At 41.9% G+C, this 17168-nt stretch overlaps 1 protein-coding gene across 1 annotated transcript; it reads right to left on the bottom strand.

Annotated features, from left to right (window-relative positions):
* Positions 1-2552: 2552 nt before the first annotated feature.
* LOC106602795 (trace amine-associated receptor 3-like) lies at positions 2553-4172 on the bottom strand. The gene has a single exon (XM_045717643.1). It carries the CDS (start codon positions 4079-4081, stop codon positions 2873-2875), a length of 1209 nt encoding a protein of 402 aa, XP_045573599.1. The 5' UTR covers positions 4082-4172; the 3' UTR covers positions 2553-2872.
* Positions 4173-17168: the final 12996 nt, after the last annotated feature.

Genomic DNA, 17168 nt, shown 5'->3' with positions numbered 1-17168 from the left:
AAGTGTTGGAGGCTATTTTGTAAATGACATTGCCGAAGTCGAGGATTGGTAGGATAGTCAGTTTTACGAGGATACGTTTGGTGGCATGAGTGAAGGAGGCTTTGTTGCGAAATAGGAAGCCGATTCTAGATTTCATTTTGGATTGGAGATGTTTAAAATGAGTCTGGAAGGAGAGTTTACAGTCTAGCCAGACACCTAGGTATTTGTAGTTCTCCACATATTCTAAGTCAGAACCATCCAGAGTAGTGATGCTAGAAGGGCGGGCAGGGGCAGGCAGCGATTAGTTGAAAAGCATGCATTTAGTTTTACTAGCGTTTAAGAGCAGTTGGAGGCCACGGAAGGAGTGTTGTATGGCATTGAAGCTCGTTTGGAGGTTTGTTAACACAGTGTCCAAAGAAGGGCCAGATGTATACCGAATGGTATATATATATATACAGAGAAAAGGGTCGGCCCGAGATTTGAACCCTGTGGTACCCCATAGAGACTGCCAGAGGTCCGGACAACAGGCCCTCCGATTTGACACACTGAACTCTATTTGAGAAGTAGTTAGTGAACCAGGCGAGGCAGTAATTTGAGAAACCAAGGCTGTTGAGTCTGCCGATAAGAATACTGTGACTGACAGAGTCGAAAGCCTTGGCCAGGTCGATGAAGACGGCTGCAAAGTACTGTCTTTTATCGATGGCGGTTATGATATCGTTTAATATCTTGAGCGTGGCTGAGGCGCACCTGTGACCAGCTCGGAAACCGGATTGCACAGCGGAGAAGGTACGGTGGGATTCGAAATGGGCAGTGATCTATTTATTAACTTTCGAAGACTTTGGAAAGGCAGGGCAGGATGGATATAGGTCTGTAACAGTTTGGGTCTCGAGTGTCACCCCCTTTGAAGAGGGGGATGACCGCGGCAGCTTTCCAATCTTTAGGGATGTCGGACGATACAAAAGAGAGATTGAACAGACTGGTAATAGGGGTTGCAAAAATGGCAGCGGATAATTTTAGAAAGAGAGGGTCCAGATTGTCTAGCCCATTTGATTTAAAATAAAATAAAACCCAGCATGAATTATGTTTAGTTTTAGTTTCGTTAAACTTTGGCCAAAAACCGAATGGGGTTTTCAAGCTTTTTGGGCATTTTCAAGCAACTGAATCTGGCGGGTTAATGTGGCCAGGAGATGGCGACGTTTCATAAAGGCCTAGCTTGTGCATCACTGTCACTAGTGATCACTTGCTAAAAGATTTTAAAAAATCTAGGTGGCTAACTTTCATTATTCTTATATGAAAATCACCATATTTTTTTTGCACCAGTCTCGGCACTATTCCTTTCATATCCAAGACACATTAAGATTAATCCCAAATGTGTGAAGAGTCTGGTGAACCAACATGTCAAATTTGGCCTTCATTAGCCAATATAGAAAGACCGGGAGAAACTCCTGGCGCGTTGGCTGCCAACCAATCATCTCCCACAACACTTTCCCCCTAGCCCTCCCCGGTACGCTAGCACAAGCACAAAGCCATGCCTCGCAGTCGTGTGATTTGATGATGACAAATACTTTACTCAAGGTCAATCCCATAGAATTCAATGGTCAGCCCCACTAAGGCTAACTTTGAATCGTTGATGTACCAGGCTTATATGCACTGTGAGCAATAGCCTGGGGACAAGGTTACATTAGGATTGACTTTATAATTTAAACTTAGCCTAACCTTAGCTCTCAAGAACCCAAGGACATACAGCCATAGGGTTCTAATTTGAACAATTGACCACAGAGGGGCCTACATGTACAACTGTACAGACACTGTGCCTACAAGTTGATAATCACTGCGTTCAATACGTAAACTTCAGAAATTCTACTTTCATATCAGCCCAAAATTATTTTACAAATACATTTTAACACAGATTCCCACTGAGGTTTTTTTGAGCTAATGGAAACTTGAGAGGGAACCAAAAAAAAACCCGGCCCAAAGCTGTAACACAAAAAAACTACTGTGGAAATCTGTGTTTTTTTATTTTTTATTTTGAATTCTGTGGTTTTTTTATTTTTATTTTGAATTCAGTTTAGTTTCAGTTAGCTGAGGTGATTTGGTCAAGCGTGAAATGCTCTATCTAGAAACCATTGATCCTTGATTGAACGCTCAACTTGATTATCATCCAAAAATAACTTTACAAATGAAAAAGATACACTTAGTTTCACGCTTGACCAAATCACCTCAGCTAACTGAAACTAAACTGAATTCAAAATCAAAATCAAAAAACAAATAGAAATAAAAGAAAAATATAAAAAACTACAATAACCTTGGTTGTGTACATCATTATACCCCATATATTAATAATGACGTCAATCATCATAGAAACCCAAACACTTAATCGAGTGACCAGTTCAGACAAGCAGACATGACAATTTATTTTGGATTGCTGAGGTTTTCAGAAATGCAAAAGAAGAACCAGACATTGTATTTATTTACAAACTAGAATAACATTTGCTGAAGAGTATTCACCTCTTTCTTTCTTAAATGTATTTTCTTTCTCTCTTTTTTATGTATAACTGCTACTAAAATAGAGTGTTTATTTGCACCCTGTCATTTGAGTGTTTTGCAGTTCAATCTTGTGTTTATTTCAGTTTTGTCCCTCAGAAATGCACAGAATGTTTTAAATGTCAATTCCTTCATCAGTCAGTGGCTTAATTCTCTCTAATATAACAATAACAACTTAATCCCTTAAATTGTCCTCTACCAATTAGCCGGTATTGAAGTATTTTAAAAGTCTCCAGTCTCCTATTGGTTGTCTGTGTGTCCCGTTGCCCTCTTTCTTGGCGTGTGATAGGTCCATGCCCAGTCCAGGTGTGGAGTGTTGCAATTCTATTGTGTGGAGTGTTGCAATCTACTATTGGTTGACCTTGCGTTCGTTGCTCTCTTTTGATAAGTCCATACCCGGTGAGGAGCTCGACAGACATATCCGACATCCCATAATCATCATAAACGCCCTACGGAAGGATCTATTGAAGAACCCATACAAGAATGGGTTAAGCGACGAGTTAACGTACCCCAGCCACAGGAAAAACTCCCACACCTCCACCGCTGTGCTGTAGTCGATGAAGGGATCCACGATGTTGACGGTGAAGAAGGGAAGCCAGAAGAGTAGAAAGACCCCCATGATGATCCCCAGGGTCTTGGCTGCCTTCCTCTCCCTCCTCATGGCGTTGCGGTGCCTCTGCTTCTTGCTGGAGTCCTTGCCCACCCCGGCCGAAAACTGGCTCTCCATGGCGCTGATCTGCATGGCCTGCCGCTTGGCCGCCTTGTAGATCTTCCAGTAGGCTGCCAGCATGACGCCCATGGGCAGGTAGAAGGCCACCAGGGAGGCCATGACGGCGTAGACGCGGTTCACCAGGAAGACGCAGGCGTCCTCGGGCGGCATGGGCACCATGTTCACCCCGGCCTTGTGGAGGCCCAGCATGATGGGGCCGAAGGAGATGAGTAACGGGACGGCCCAACAGACCACGATCAGGAAGGCTACCCGGCCCTGGGACATTTTCAGGTGGTAGACCAAGGGGTTACACACGGCATAGTAGCGGTCGAAGGCAATGCAGCTGAGGTGGAAGATGGATGCGGTGCACAGCATGACGTCCAGGCTGGAGTGGACCCGGCAGAAGAGGGCGCCGAAGAGCCAGCAGCCCTCCACGGTGCGCACCATGCTGTAGGGCATGACCACCAACCCCACCAGGCAGTCGGCCACCGCCAAGGACATGACGAACGAGTTGGTGGGTGACTGCAGCTGCTTGTAGTAAGCGATGGCCAAGACCACCAGGAAGTTGCCCACCACTGTGCACAAGATGCCCGCCGTAAAGAAGGCGTACAGGATCACCCGAGATGCCTGGTGCCTCGATGACGTAGCGCAGAAGTCCTCCAGGTCACCATGGAGAGAAGAAAGGTTGGCATCACCATCCAGATCCTCGGGCCATCCCAAACTGGTATTATTCATGGCTTGGTCTTGTTCTGTCAAAATACACACAACATCCATGATGTGAACGTTTTGGCATGATTTAGCAGTATGGTGAGACATTTCCAAAACAGAACATATTGCCCCTGTGAGCATTCCGTATGCTTAAACAATCTTACCAATACAAACAAACCACCCAGAATTATGTTGGTTCTGCTTAATCCATCCCTCTCCAAGGCACTTCATCGTTAGTTAAACCTTAAATTGTGTGTTTTTAGCCTGGCAGAAGAAGCTAATAGTTCTGGTGCCGGGTTCGAGTTCCTATCTAGACGGCAATCTCCCTGGTGGTCTATCTGAGGAAAACCAGTCTCTCTCTCTCTCTCTCTCTCTCTCTCTCTCTCTCGCTCTCTCTCTCTCTCTCTCTCTCTCTCTCTCTCTCTCTCTCTCGCTCTCTGCCAGCCAGCACAAAGGAAATGACAAATGAACGATGTTGGCAAATCTTATCAGAAACAATCAAACAGCGAGACATCTCCCAGTAAACATGCTCACCCTGGCATGATTATCCCCATGTATGCTGCCAACATTTGGCCAATGCGCATTTTCTATTTAATAGGAATTTATTTATTCATATTTTTTTTTTATACAACTTAATTAAATGCATCAATTCAGTGGGTCATTTTTCCGCAACAACTAAGAGCGTCGAGGCACGACTTCTCTTCTGTTTTGGTGCCCTGGCTACCACGGTGTGAACAGCATGAAGCGAGCCCATGCACATGGACAGATACTGTGTGTGAACAGTCACACACAGAGAGCGAAGTCTTGCATCTCACTCATCTCAATATCTGCAGTGCTGCTCGTGGCAAAGTCATTTTGCTGAGTCTACCTTTAAGTTTCTCATATAACATATGCACTTAAGTTTTTTTAAGTAAGATGACTTCATCATGGGCAGTGTACAAGATTTTTTAAAATGTATCCATCACACAACAGAACACTTGTGCCTCAAAAAGAACTGTGTACAAACCACGCCCCCAAATATTCTGAAGAGTCCCCGCCTTTAGCTGGGCTTGGTGTGGGCTGGCCCCTGTTGGGCTGGTGTGGGCTGGCCCCTGTTGGGCTGGTGTGGGCTAGCCCCTGTTGGGCTGGTGTGGGCTAGCCCCTGTTGGGCTGGTGTGGGCTGGCCCCTGTTGGGCTGGTGTGGGCTGGCCCCTGTTGGGCTGGTGTGGGCTAGCCCCTGTTGGGCTGGTGTGAGCTTGGTGTGTGCTAGCCCATGCTCACCTAGCTCAACTACCCACATGGTGTCAATGGGGTCATGTTTGCTGGGATGATGTCTATGTGGGACTCGGCGGCCATTTTGGAAAACTGTCAAGCACAATGCAAAAGAAAGCACTTTGTTTGACCTTCCCTGGGCTCCCTTTTCCCCAGTGGAACCTTCAAGAATATTCCCCTGTGGATACAGCTGTCATCAGTTCTGTTGGAATGGAACTGTCCAGCAGGGAACATAATCACACACTGTGACAGGTAGACAGGCATAACATTTTACACCTTTCAACTGAACCCTTTGGGTGACCCATTTAACCATGGCACAAAGCAGTATCCTCCTTTCTCTCCTGAACGTAACTGATGCTTGCAGGGTGTTCTGGGGATTTCCTATCTGGCAGGTTGGTAGAGTAGGTTGTTAGTGGTCAAGTTTGGTGTCCATATTAGAATAGCATCTGTCCACAAACTGTCCTAATATGTCCACTATACTCCTGAGAAGGGCTGATTGAAAGCAGGGTTAGCACTGCTTTGCTGTTGCAGTGATAATGTCTAATCTGTTAGACATTATCATGCACAGTGAACGTAATATTACTCAGATGGGCGTTTGGTACGCAACTCATCGAGTGACTGCGGTAGGAAAGCAGCAGCTGGAGGTGTTCATTGTTTGGGAGACTAAAGCAGAGGAAGCATAGAGAAACGGTTCTGGTTCAGTAAGAATTGCTTTTTAATTAACACCAAAGGGACTGTAGTGCTGTAGTGAGGGGAAAGGGAAGGGGGCCGAGTGAAGCAATATCCCCTGCTCCTGTCAGTCATACTGACATGTCAAAACAAAGACCTTCATCATCATCATCATCATCTTCATCACGGTCGCGTACATGTGAATATTGTTGCCACTACTACCATCATTATCAACAACGACGCTGTCATTCCTATTCTGGTCATCTTAGTCGTCATCGTTGTCATCATTCTCATGAGCAGAATTCACGTTTTTACGAGAGACCAAATAGCAGGAAGGAACACCATTCCTCTCATCTTATGACAGTTGACCTGATTCTATCAGATAGTTCTCACCTTTCCTTATACTTAAACCAATACTGCATTTGTAAATCAAGCAACTCCACATGACCTACTTATATCGGCTCTGCCAATGAAACAGAATCTAATCAGTTCTCGGCCTGACACAGAATGTCTCGTCTCAAATGTCACCCTATTCCCTATATAGTGCACAAATTTTACTAGGGCCCCACATCACTATAAAGAGTACGCAGACAGAGAATGTCTGTCGGACAATTAATGGGACAAGCAGTTCGATTTGGATTGTCCCAGACTCCACATTTACAGAAAGTTCTATCTCAATCAGTAAATCAGTGGGTGAAATCAACTAGGCTTCTCTGAAAAGACTCTCCACTAAACTCGATATGTTGGCTCTTTCCAGTGCATGATGGGTTTTGGGAGTTTTGGACGTTGGTTCAATGGATCAAGGGCCACGATGGATCTCGGTCGATGTGATTACAGAAATATGTTATGTTCTCCCAACTTCACAGACAGACAGACTCCACACAGTGCGCACACACACACACACACACACACACACACACACACACACACACACACACACACACACACACACACACACACACACACACACACACACACACACACACACACACACACACACACACACACACACACACACACACACACACACACAAACACCTTCAAAACACAGTATGAGTACAAGCTAAAATAATAACTCTACCCGGTGCACATAGGGTTGCTTGTTGCTTCTGGTCTTCTAAGAAGGGGGCGTGTGAACAGACACAGACAGACAGAACACGGCGCCCACTACTGAGTAGTTAAGAGAGAAGGGCAGAACACATCAGAACAGGAGCAGGGAATGTGAGTGGGGGTTTGTGTTTGTGCGTGTCTTTCTGAGGTTGGAAGAACGTGTGTGTGTGTGAGAGAGAGAGCCTGTCTTCCTCAACAGGATCTCATAGTTTCGATGTATTATGGATGAACATCTATTTTTGACTCGTTCATTTTGTGTGGTTGCAGGGTAAGAACAGAAACTGAGTCATTGAACACTGGTCACTTTAATAATGTTTACCTACTGTTTTACACACTTTATATGTATATACTGTATTCTAGTCATGGCTCATCCTATATAACTACTGCTGTACACCTTTTCTATTCATATACTGTCTATACACACCATTATATAAACAAACAAATATATATATATTTGATATGATATATGATATATATATATTCTGCACTCTTATATTGCTCAATCTGATATGTCTTTCTTTTTTTTTGGGGGGGGGGGATTTATGTGTATAGTTTTTTAATTGTTTTATTTTATTACTGAACTGTTGGAGCGAGAAACACGAGCATTTCACTGCACCTGCGATAACCTCTGCAAATCTGTGCACGCGACCAATAAACTTAGATTTGTCTTGATTCTAAACAACTCAAAGAGTTAAGTTTACAGTAGGTATTAATTCTGAGTGGTTAAAGGTTAGGGCTATTAGTATCAAGTATTCTCGCGGCTTGCTAGAGCATTGTGGAACGGCGGTGGTATAGCGTTCTAAGCAGCGCTCTTCTGCTCCGAACATCACGAGTTGGTGCCCAGTGCTGGGTAATCTTTTTTTTGTTGTGTGCCGAAGAAGGCATATATCTCAGGATGTTCTCAGGACCTTTCCAGACTCCAAAATCGCTGTCTATTTGTGGCGATCAGGCTGGTCTTCCTGTCTATCGAGTGTTGTGTCCATATATCTGCATCATTTGAGAAACACTGCAGAGGATTTGATGCAACGTTGCTAACAACCACCAACATTAAACATGTACTTTCCATGATCAGAGGAGTGCAACACAGTTAGTCTACATAAAACCCATAATAGCCTGAAGCTCATTAAAATCCATTGGAGTGGACAGCACATAACTCCCCACTCTAATCCCTCCAGGATGATTTTGGATGTCCTCTATTTGTTTAGCTTCTACCTCTTATCTAATCATTACTAAGGACTGACACTGATCGTTTCCTGTTCATCCCTTTTAATCTCTCCACATATTCAAAAGCAGAGGGATTGTATGTTGGGATTGTTCATTAGGGCGCAGCGTTTCAAAAGATTGTGCAACGGAAAACGTATCTTCCCATTTCAGCTGGGTTTCTTCTGTTTTGTGCCTTGTGAATAAGACCTTGGAGCGGAGTTAGCCTATTATTGCACTTTTGAGTCATGTTATTTTTGTACAAGCTCTCCTATGGCATTATCTAAAGTAAGCAGATTCACTTCACTTTCTATTGGAAGTGAGGAGTTGTTCCAAATTGTCTAGCAGTATATTTATCATTATCATGGGGCGGCAGGGTAGCCTATTGGTTAGAGTGTTGGGCTAGTAACCGAAAGGTTGCAAGTTCAAAATCCCCGAGGTGATAAGGTACAAATCTTTCGTTCTGCCCCTGAACAAGGCCGTAATTGAAAATAAGAGTTTGTTCTTAACTGACCTGCCTAGTTAAATAAAGGTAAAATAAATAAAAATGACTGTAAATCCATAATTTATCATTTTGAGAGTATCACTAGATATCTTTGTCGGAAGGGTAGCATGTGAGTTTAGTAATTATTGCAAATTATTCATTCAAATGGATCATAATTTGACTCCTGGCCGGTTTATATGAGTTTTATTACATTCAGTGCTGACAGAATTATCACAGATTAAAAATGCTAGATGTTCATCAGGGGTCAATTTACATGGATGGCTGTGGATTGTGTAATTAATTGTGGAAATGTGGAAACTGATACTGATATAAACTGGGACTGGACTAAATTTACAATATAGAAAATAATATTGTCACTGCTAAAAAACTGCATGTTATGCCACACTGAGAAAAAGACAGTTAACCTAAGCAAGACAATGGCAAAGCACACATAACACATGTCTCACCAATGTGATATGGCTAAACCAATGTGAAAAATTGTTTACAAAAGAGCTAGTGATATTGTTATCAATGTATAATAAAGCTGTAAACTGTAACTTTGCACATTCAACCAAATTGATTTGAATTTGCCAGATTTAACCAGCCGGCTAATTTTCATCCGCACTCATAATTGAGTAAAATTTATTCAAGATACCATCTGTAGTCAATAGAGAGGAATTCCAATTCATCCAACCATTGATTTGAAAACATTTGATCTACAAAAGAATGCCTGGCACGAACACCTTTTTAGAAAAGAGGAAAAGCGTGAAAACACATTAAGGAACGATAGTACTCACCTGTGACTGAGACGGTTGGTCGTCCGTCCTCATTTCGCCATACTGCACATCACAAGACAACAGGAGTCTGGTTCCTTTCTTATCTCTCATCTCTCATCATGATGAAGGGATGAGGAGATGCGGAGGTGTGTGTCGCTCTAATGAAAGGCGCTAATCAAGGTAAACTAAGACAGTCCCCTGTCATCATACACAAAAGGGTGGATGGGTAACAAAAGGGAGGTGGTCGGGGGGGAAAGGCAGGGTTGGGCATTGTGATGCTAATACTGACACTTGTCTCTCACTTTCATCCCTCTGTTAAAGACACCTTTACTACATCCCTGACTCTATCAGCTTGATTCTACCAGAAGATGGGAACGACTCACATACTGTGCAAGACTACTACCCACACGACTATATTAGCCCGCAGAGATAAAGCCAAGGCGTTAGCTCTGGGAGCCAATGCAAGTCTTCAGGTCTCAAGCAAGGTTACTCTTCACTTGAGTGTGGTTCCAAACCACCCTGTTACATGAGCATAAGTGCATAGTGGGTGACTACCTGAGTATCTGATAGGTACCTACCAACCTTGCTGTCCTCCCACCACTAGACAAGGGCTGTGTTCCAAATAGCACCCTAATACCTATATAGTGCACTACCTTTGACTATGGCCCGGGTCAAAAGCAGTGCACTATTTAGGGAATAGGGTGCCTTTGGTACGCAGCCTGGCTCTCACGCTCTTCTTTCATCTCCCCAGTAATGCATTAAAGTGGAGCCAATTTCCCCACCCCTATTCAACATACCTAGGTTCTCTAGCTCAGCCAGGGATGGGGACCGCTTTCTGTCTCAAGTGTAGCATGGCGGATGTATTTGAATGAATTAACCATGCTGGGAGTTTTTTAATTAAGCAGGGATAAAAGGCCTTGTTCGCTTGCCCAACTAGTGTTTTTTCAGACCAGTCATTCATATGTGTAATGTGAGTGTTTCCCTCTGCAGCGGAGAGGAGAGGAAAGGTGAGGAAGAGAGGAGCGACGGTCGGCGGGCACATCTGTTGCTTTTGAAAAGGAAGGACGTGGTTGGATTCTTGGGCGATTTGTTATGTTCACTCAAGGGGGTTTAATTGGCCTGGCTGTTTAATCGAGAACATGATCACGCATATTATTATAGGAAGAGGCAGCATGAGGGTTATGGTGGGGCAGAATATGTTTTAATGTTGTCAATGTGCAACTGATGTAACAGAGGCGAGTCGGTGGAGTAAACCATGCTCAAGTAACCTTACCTTGCTTTGGCTAAAAGGCTTGTATGGTCTACTGATTATTTTTGTCCCTCAAGATGGGGCCTTTCTCACAACAATGGCACCTAATTGTTTCTGTGAGTACCAGAAAAAACACTCATGGCCAATCAAAAAATCCTCTCAACCCTTATCCCCAAAAAACTGGCCCAAAATTACCTCTAATTGTCAAAGGGCTATCAGTTGTCTGCCACAAGAGTTTGATGGCTTACAGTGGAGTCGGATGGCTCACTCCAGACCTGGGATCAAATAGTATCTGTTTTCTTCCAAACACTTTAAATATTTGATTGAAACTGCCTAGAGTGCAGGATGGGAAGGGACTTTCAATCAAACTCTCATGAAAGAAAACAAGTACGATTTAAATCCAGGTCTAATTGTCTCCGACTGTTACTCTGGGCAGGGCCAGGGCACTGTGACCCAGACTAACATATGGAATTGTTTTAAGATGGTCATACCAAGGATCATTTAGATATTTGATTTTGAATTAAGGTATCAAAAATATATTACAAAAATTATTGGATGAAAAATTGAATTTGGCATTTCTGTTATTCGCCAATAGAAACACATTGAATAACAGATTCACTATGTCATGACTCTTGCTCCTGGGTGAGGATCAAAGGTAGCCCCCTCCCGCTCTCTCTCCCACCAGAGAGGAAGAGGGGGAGTGGGGCTGGTTCTTTGACTTCAACAACCGGTCGTTGCAGTGCAGTATAGAGAAGTCAAAAATCCTTCGTGTGTCGAGAGAGACTCTTGCCAAAACCTCAAAAGATTGGACATGGGAACATTAGTTTTCAAATCCAAACATCTGGATCCCCACCAACCATTCCAAACAATAAATCCTGTCAAAAGTTGATTGTTTTGTGATATCATTACGATGGTATAACTAAATAACTGTAATTCTACAACTGTATACGGCCCAGATATCTGATTTACATCTAAATGTTGTAAAACGTATGTGATTAAATATGAAACTATTTGTGTGAACATTAAATGTGATTTTAGCCTTCTAGAGGAGAATTGTTTTTCATGTAAGCTTTTGTCGAGTCAGTGACCATGCCCACGTGAGGCATTGTGACAATGTGATGGAACCGCCCTCCAAGGTGAGTGCATAAAATGACTGCTAACAACATTTTCATTAGACCAGGTGGCTACACGTTGAAATGGTTTAAAACTACAAGACCAGAAAGCGTGGAGTGGTGGCTACACATTGAAATTGTTTAAAACATCAAGACCAGTATATGTTCAGCGTGAGCTGAATACGTTGAAATGGTTTAAACCTACCAGACCAGAAAATGGTAAGACTCAAACTCTCGAGTGAAGAAGATAAAGACTACATCGGAACCTTCAGTCTGCAGCTGTTTAACGCGTGTGTACCTTTGAAGGATCTAGTGTAATGAACTACTACAACTGAGGACATTGTGACCTCTGGTGGACAACCAGAGACTTACACAACCAGAGACTTACATTGAACTACTCACCATCGACGGACGAGTGGTTTCAACAGAGAGATGACAAAGGAATACAAGCGTAAATATGTGTTGCATTTCTTTTCGAATGAGCGGTCTTTCATGTTCATTTTTCATGAGTATAGCTTCCACATGTATGTACCTGCCCACTCTCTTTGTCTCTCCCACTCTCTTTATCTTACCCCTCCCCTTCCATTGTGAAACAAGCCGTCATATCAAGGTAGTCCACTAGGGACTTTTCATTGCATTATGTTAGTAATAAATTCAACGTATGCCGTGTGTGTGTGTGTCTATGCATTTCTGTCTGATTATTTACTTAGTTAGAAAATAAATAATTAAGACAATTTGTGTATAGCTGAATCATCATTTAAACTAGGGTTCGTGCAGGTATCCAAGAATTTTGCGACGTTCAGAATGAGACTGCTATGAGGTAATAACGATTAATGGATGACTGGTATGATAACGATATCAATATATTCTTGAGTTAATTCGAGAAACGGTAACTCATTAAACAAACCTTTTCCATGGTGCCCCAAATTACTAATGAGTTAATTGTTACATTATTAATTGAATCATGTAATAATGAAACATAGTTAATTGATTTGATAAAATAGCCATCGTCATATTAATCACATCACGACAACTACATGGAACAACAGATAATCCCCCCAAAAAATCAAAATGAAGTTTGTTCTGGAGTGTCTGTCCTATATCTGTGAGATATAAGAAATATCAGGATTATTTATCTCATTATTTTAGGCACTAAACTATCTCCATACATGCGTTCATATTTTTTTTACTTGTATTGGGACCTTCAGACGACTCTTGTGAGGGTTGTGGAGAACACCATCATGTTCGTGAGCATCTCAGACTGACTCCGACAGAGGGGTCAAATTAGTGTGAAGTCCAAACCGTTCAGACGCTACAGACAGAAGTTGGCAGAAGAGGCTGCACTGACTTCATACGAGTCTTGTGAGGCTTGTCAAACCCATCTCAGCCCTGTGCATAATTATTCTTTCATATCCTATTTCACTGCTATTGCTATGGAGACCAATTCAATATTCATGAGTTTGTATATTAGGGATCAATTCATCCTCATCTGTGTTCCTTTAATGAAGTCGGGATGCTTTCAAATAGACGTGTGTGTTAAAAAGCAATCTTTTAATACAGTGCTGCATGCAGACTAAGCCGCAGTCGTTCCTTTGATTCACTTCCATAATATCCAATCATAAAATGTGGCTCATTTCCTAACTGCTAAAGGTCTTCCATGTACCTATTATTAATAGTTTTATTAGGGCTGTGTCCCAAATGGCACCCTATTCACTACATGGTGCACTTTTGACCATAGCCCTATGGATATGTAGGGAATAATGTGCCACTTCGGAAGGACAGTAGATGTACTGTACCACCCGACACCTAATGCATATGAAATGTCAACTCCACAGACTAAAAACCCGTATTGAATCAAGGATAGCAGAAGACTGGTCCTCGTCTCTAAACAACAATAGTTGGGGCAATAATGTTCCCTATAAAAAAAACTATATATTCTGAAGAAGACACATCAAAGAACACACAATGAAGGGGAGTAAATGTTTAATAAAGGTTAATGTTTAATAAAACATTTATCAAAAATATTTTTGGGGAACTGTTTAATAAAGGTTTGAGACCTGACCAGACCAGACCATAACAGTAGACAAGAAAGAAAACTGTCCAAGTGGGCCACCTTTAAATAGTCATAGTCACACTGAGGGTGAACATAGTGCTTTAAGAAATACAAAGCCTGGCATTTTAGATCAATAAAAGAACCTTAGACTATGACACACTAGGATCACCTTTTCAATGGACAATCTTCAAGCATGCAGAGCAACCTTTAAAGCCATCTGTTATGAGTCATTTTTGTAAGGGTTTTAACCTTTATCTGTCTCTCTTTGTCCCTCCTCCCTCACTAAAAGGTGCACCCCTTGGGGTACCCAGGACCGAGTTTGGGAAATGCTGACTTAGGAGTTTAGTTGCATCAGTAGGACTATGACTGCATTCCAAATGGCACTATATTCCTATATAATGCACTACTTTTGATTCCTTATAGTGCTTACAATTTATAGGCTGAGGTAATAGGGTGCCATTTGGAAAGCAGACCATTTCAGGGAAGGCAATCACAGGAAGGAGGGACCAGGAAGTAAAAGTTTCCGAGTCATTTTCCCTTTAGAAATGGTCTATGGACGTCACATAGCAGCTTTCATGATCTTAACTTGCCATAGTAATCAATGTAGCATCCGGCTGCTATCCAAAATGCAAGCTAAATCTAGTGTAAAACTGAACGTTTCACAGTGCATGCCATTTCTAATTGTTGTTTTCCCGGTATGCACTCTAACTATTGGCAAGCTCAAAACCTCCTGGCTGATCGGTTGACATTTCCCCTTGATCTTCTTTAAATTGACTCATTTTGTTGTCAGTCACTCGTTTCCTGGGAAATCATGAGTCTTGAAAGGTGATGCATGGTCAGATGAAACCACGTTGACAGAAACCAAAATAACATGGGACAGGACCAAAGTCCTTCAATTTGTTTTGCTGCATAGATACCAGCAGCGAAGGCCAAGAGAGAAGAATGTTGCATCAAAAGAAGTTCATTTCAACAACTGTAATTTGAAACAACATTAAGATCCAATCTTCAAAGCCATTTCAAAGCAATAATTAAGAGACTGCACTCTCCAGAGCTTTTAGTGGTGGCCCTAATGACCAAGCTTGGTCCTAGGTAGGTACTTGATAGAAGAGTAGAGGAGTGAGTGTGCATATGTGTGTCTGTGTGTGTGCTTTCTGTCAATGGCCTGAATGGCCTGTTATTGTCAAGTCTAATTTAGTCCTAACGATTGATCTCTCCTAAACGATCTGCCACCGAGTCAAAACAATGATAAACAATGTTTTCCATTAAAATGTGCTGACACAGGCTGCACCCGTTTAGGAAGTGAACTAAGCTGAACTAGCTTATCTCTCTGGTACAGAGTGAAATTACCATTATCACTGCTCAATAACAGAGCTCCATTAGTTGCGTAATCTATCCAAATTGGTTCTTAACAAAGAAATGTTGTGAGAAATGTAGTGGATCAAATAACATAACAGATATGTTCCACTCTACTAGTCTCACACATCAATCATTTGTGAAACAATATATATATATATATATATATATATATATATATATATATATATATATATATATATATATATATTAAATAAATGATCATGCCCTTGGAAAGTATTAAGAACACACAAAGCAATGAGCGTGATAGTTCATTTTTTTTGTGATTACATAATATTTAAAAAAAGATATACTGTATATATAAAATAATGTCGAAATATATAACACCTCTAGTGAATAGAGTTGGCTCTTTAAAGGTGAACCAATAAATAAGAAGCCATAAAAAAACATAAATGTAGAGAAAATGCTGTACATTACACAACATCCAAGAATCGGAGTGGTGATAGCTTTGATATTTTGATATTACATCTGTTTTCAAAGAATAAGCATTTGCTCAGTGATCCTTGATATTACACTCAAACTACAAATTGCCTACCACAAAAAAAGTATGAAAATAAGCTACAGTACATACAAATACAGTTGAAGTCGGAAGTTTACATACACCTTAGCCAAATACATTTAAACGCAGTTTTTCACAATTCCTGACATTTAATCCAAGTAAAAATTCCCTGTTTAGGATCACCATTTTATTTTAAGAATGTGAAATGTCAGAATAATAGTAGAGAGAATTATTTATTTAAGCTTTTATTTCTTTCATCACATTCCCAGTGGGTCAGAAGTTTACATACACTCAATTAGTATTTGGTAGCTTTGACTGCAAATTGTTTAGCTTGGGTCAAATGTTTCGGGTAGCCTTCCACAAGCTTCCCACAATAAGTTGGGTGAATTTTGGCCCATTCCTCCTGACAGAGGTGGTGTAACTGAGTCAGGAGTGTAGGCCTCCTTGCTCGCACACACTTTTTCAGTTCTACCCACACATTTTCTATAGGATTGAGGTCAGGGCTTTGTGATGGCCACTCCAATAACTTGACTTTGATGTCCTCAAGCCATTTTGCCACAACTTTGGAAGTATGCCTGGGGTCATTATCCATTTGGAAGACCCATTTGCGACAAACCTTTAACTTTCTGAATGATGTCTTGAGATGTTGCTTCAATATATCCACATCATTTTCCTTTGTCATTATGCCATCTATTTTGTGAAGTGCACCAGTCCCTCCTGCAACAAAGCACCCCCACAACATGATGCTGCCACCCCCGTGCTTCACGGTTGGGATGGTGTTCTTCGGCTTGCAAGCATCCCCCTTTTTCCTCCAAACATGACAATGGTCATTATGGCCAAACAGTTCTATTTCTGTTTCATCAGACCAGAGGACATTTCTCAAAAAAGTATGACCTTTGTCCCCATGTGCAGTTGCAAACCGTAGTCTGGCTTCTTTATGGCGGTTTTGGAGAAGTGGCTTCTTCCATGCTGAGCGGCCTTTCAGGTTATGTCGATATAGGACTCGTTTTACTGTGGATATAGATACTTTTGTACCTGTTTCCTCCAGCATCTTCACAAGGTCTTTTGCTGTTGTTCTGGGATTGATTTGCACTTTTCGCACCAAAGTACGTTAATATCTAGGAGACCGAACTCGTCTCCTTCCTGAGCGGTATGACGGCTGTGTGGTCCCATGGTGTTTATACTTGCGTACTATTGTTTGTACAGATGAACGTGGTACCTTCAGGCGTTTGGAAATTGCTCCCAAGGATGAACCAGACTTGTGGAGGTCTACAGTTTTTTTCTGAGGTCTTGGCTGATTTCTTTTGATTTTCCCATGATGTCAAGCAAAGAGGCACTGAGTTTGAAGGTAGGCCTTGAAATACATCCACAGGTACACCTCCAATTGACTCAAATGATGTCAATTAGCCTATCAGAAGCTTCTAAAGCCATGACATCATTTTCTTGAATTT

Source organism: Salmo salar, chromosome ssa04, assembly GCF_905237065.1.
Source record: "Salmo salar chromosome ssa04, Ssal_v3.1, whole genome shotgun sequence".
Lineage (NCBI taxonomy): Eukaryota > Metazoa > Chordata > Actinopteri > Salmoniformes > Salmonidae > Salmo > Salmo salar.
Note: the sequence above shows the minus strand (reverse complement) of the source record. Positions and strands in the feature narration are given on the sequence as shown.

Bases quoted from the DNA above. Each gene is read 5' to 3' on its own strand.
- LOC106602795 (XM_045717643.1), bottom strand. From the start codon at position 4,081: ATGCTCACAGGGGCAATATGTTCTGTTTTGGAAATGTCTCACCATACT.